The 3,126-nt window shown below is 62.4% G+C and overlaps 1 protein-coding gene across 1 annotated transcript; it reads right to left on the bottom strand.

Annotated features, from left to right (window-relative positions):
• Positions 1 to 275: 275 nt before the first annotated feature.
• SP8 (Sp8 transcription factor) lies at positions 276 to 2,817 on the bottom strand. The gene is made up of 2 exons (XM_030294980.1): positions 2,797 to 2,817; positions 276 to 1,778 (listed from the first exon to the last, which is right to left on the bottom strand). The coding sequence occupies exons 1-2, from the start codon at positions 2,815 to 2,817 to the stop codon at positions 276 to 278; spliced, it is 1,524 nt and encodes a 507-aa protein (XP_030150840.1).
• Between the last annotated feature and the right edge of the window lie 309 nt (positions 2,818 to 3,126).

Below are 3,126 nucleotides of genomic sequence, written 5' to 3' on the forward strand. Positions count from 1 at the left end.
AAAGACCCGGCGGTTACGGCTTCACGGGGCTCTGACAGTGTTACCTGGTGGAGAGGGAAAGCCAGGGCCCAGGAGAGCGTGTTACTTACATGTCCATATGCCCTTTACAAAGTAAAGTCACAGAATGAGTTAAGTGAGAGAGAAAGAGACAGAAAGAGACAGAAAGTGCGAGCAGGATGCAGTGGAGAGAGGCTGGAACAGAGGCTGGGGCAGACGGGGCCCAAGCGGACCGGGACGGGAGGGGGTCGAGGAGATGGGCAGCCACGGAATGGGCGTCACTCTAGGCCATTGCGGTGCCCGGGCTCCGGGGGCTGCAGCAACTCCGGGGAGTGGCAGGGCGGGCTGCCAGCGGCACTGTGCTCGCTGTCGGTGTCGCTGCCCTTCTTGCCGCCGCTACCCGAACCGGCCGAGCCGCCGCCGCCACCGCCGCTGTGCGTCTTCACGTGCTTGCTGAGGTGGTCGCTGCGCATGAAGCGTTTGTTGCAGACAGGACAGGCGAAGCGCTTCTCACCGGTATGGGTCCGCAGGTGCCGCTGCAGCTCATCGGAGCGCGTGAAGCGCTTGCCGCAGAAGAGCCAGTTGCACACGAAGGGCCGCTCGCCCGTGTGCCAGCGCAGGTGCGCCTTGAGGTGCGACGTCTTGCCGTACACCTTCCCGCAGCCCGGTATGTGGCAGCTGTGCAGGCCCTTGCGCCGCAGGCTGGCCCCGGCCGGGCCCAGCCGCTCCGCCTCCTGGCAGTTGGGGCAGTCGCAGGTGGCGCGACCGGAGTAGCGGCGTGCGGAGGAGCGCGGAGAGCCCCCCAGCGGCGCCGACGGCCCAGCGCTCAGCATAGAGCTCCCAGCGCCGGCCAGCGGCGACGGGGCCGAGTCCGGGTAGGAGCCAGGCAGCACTGGCTTGAAGCCGTCCATGAGGTGCTGCCCGGCGGGGCTAAGCAGGTGCGAGGAGGCGCCGCTGCTGAAGGCTGAGTGGCTCAGGCCCGAGTAATCCGAGTTGTAGCCTCCGAGCGGCGAGTGCAGCGAGGTTTGGAGCCCCCCGGCGGCAGGGTGCAGCGAGCCGGGCAGCGCCGCCGCGCCATTCGGGTTCTGCACGTCGATCCAGCCGGCGCCCACGTCCCACCAGCTGGAGGCGCCGGCCGAGCCCACGTCGCCGGCGGCTCCCAGGCCCGGGTGCGAGGGCTTGAACCACGACTCGTATGGGTGCGCCATGCCCACGCGCGGGTAGATGCCCTGCAGCCCGTCCACCGAGGTGTGCACCTTGGAAATGAACACAGGCTGATGGGAGCCGTCCTGCGAGTGCGCCGAGGAGCCGCCGCCGCCGCCGCCGCCCCCTCCGCCGCTACCCCCTGATACACCAGGGGCCTGGAACACCGAGTAGTCGTTTGCGAAGGGCGAGCTAGAGGCGGCGGCGGCGGCGGCGGCGGCGGCGGCCGCGGCACTGCTGGAGGTTAGTGAGAAGGCGCTGGAGCCCGGCGAGCCGCCGCAGCTGAACGAGTCGGACACCAGGGCCGCGGCCGCCGCTGCGGCCGCCGCGGCCGCCGCCGCCGCCGAGGACGTACCGCCGTTCCGGGAGGCCCCCGACACGCCGAAACTCGAGAGACTGGAACCCACTACGTTGCAGCTGCCGGAGGAGGAGGACGAGGAACGTTTCCACGGGTGGAAGCCTTTGCCGAAGGAAGAAGAGCTGTCCGAGAGGGAGGAGGGAGACGGGCTGGGGCTGCCGATCTTATTACAGGTAGCAGCAAGCATGGCCAGAGGAGTGGATCCCAACCTCGGTTCTTCCTGCGAGAAGGAGGAGAGGAGAATGGGTGGGGGAGGGGGAAGTGGGCAAAAGGCCGGTGGGGGAGGGAGGAAAGAAATGTGCATCAGTCCTCCGGAAGCCTCCAAAACGCCCCACGGCACCCCATCTCTCATTGCGGCGCGCCGCCACCAACTCACCTGGCTCCCCCAACAGCCCTGGCGCCCGGCTGCTTCCTACTCTACGGGAGGGGACAAGTTTGGCTGCCGGCATCCGATTCGGGAGCAAAGCGCCATGCTAAAGAAGAGTTTGACAAGTATTCTCACCTAAAACAACACTCGTGCACACAAGGCCCCAGGCACCTCGAAACAAACAAGCAAGCAAAAAGTCCAGATTGGGGAGAAAGGAAGTTTCCTCTGCCGAGAAGCCTGGGGAAAAACCATTGGATTGTTTTTAAGAGGGCTTCCCCTGTAATCCAGAGAGACCTTTGAAAATCCTGTTCCGGTCCCCAGAAACCCATGCTGGGTCGCTTCTCCCAGGCCAAAAGAGGTCAAACTAGAGGGCTTGCTCGCTTGTCCTGCTTTCCTTTTTATTTGCTTAAAAAAAAAAAAATTAAAAAAAAAAACTACAATAGTAAAGAGAGAGAGAGAGAGAGAGACGGGTTCAACGTACCTGCAAGACAAGGCGGGCTGCGGTATTTTTTAAGGGGAAGAGGGAAAATCTGAAGTTTGCTCAAGGAGGAAAAACTTGCTCTCTTTACCCCCGAAATCGTCGCGTATAAAATGGGCCGGGCGCACGTCTCCCGGGCAGGGAGCGGCCGGGCGCTGCGAGGTGGCTTGTCTAAATGCCCTTCGAACCTTTTCCTGCGCTGAAAAAAAGTGACTCTGCCCCCCTCTCCCCCTCTTTCTTTTCTCCAAACTCACTTGTATTTAAAGGAAAAAAAAAAAAAAAGCTCTCAATAGAGACTGATAGCCCGTGGCCTGGCCGGGGCGACTTTAACCCCCTCCGATCGGCAATAAAAGGAAACTAATTAAACCAGCAAGAGAAAATCCTGAGACTCACCCCTAGAAGTGAAGTTGCCATCACACAAAAGTGCCCTCCTCCTCTCAGAGGATCTTTTTTATATTGATAAATCAGAGGCAGTGTTTTTTTTAGAGGTGTGCAATACAATGATCAGTTCCGCCCATTCCACCACAATTGTAGCTCCCTCTCCGGCTTTGAAGTGCCGCGGAGGCGCGGCCAGCCAATCTGCGGCCTCGCCGGGCCGCGCCGCGCGCGCGCCGTGAGGTCATCGGCGCCGCCGCGGGCCGCCGCGGGGGGGTGGGGAGCGAGAGCGGGAGGGGCGCGGGTGGCTGCGCGTGTTACAAAGCGTGTGTGTGAGTGTGTAACAAT

Source organism: Lynx canadensis, chromosome A2, assembly GCF_007474595.2.
Source record: "Lynx canadensis isolate LIC74 chromosome A2, mLynCan4.pri.v2, whole genome shotgun sequence".
Classification (NCBI taxonomy): Eukaryota; Metazoa; Chordata; class Mammalia; order Carnivora; family Felidae; genus Lynx; species Lynx canadensis.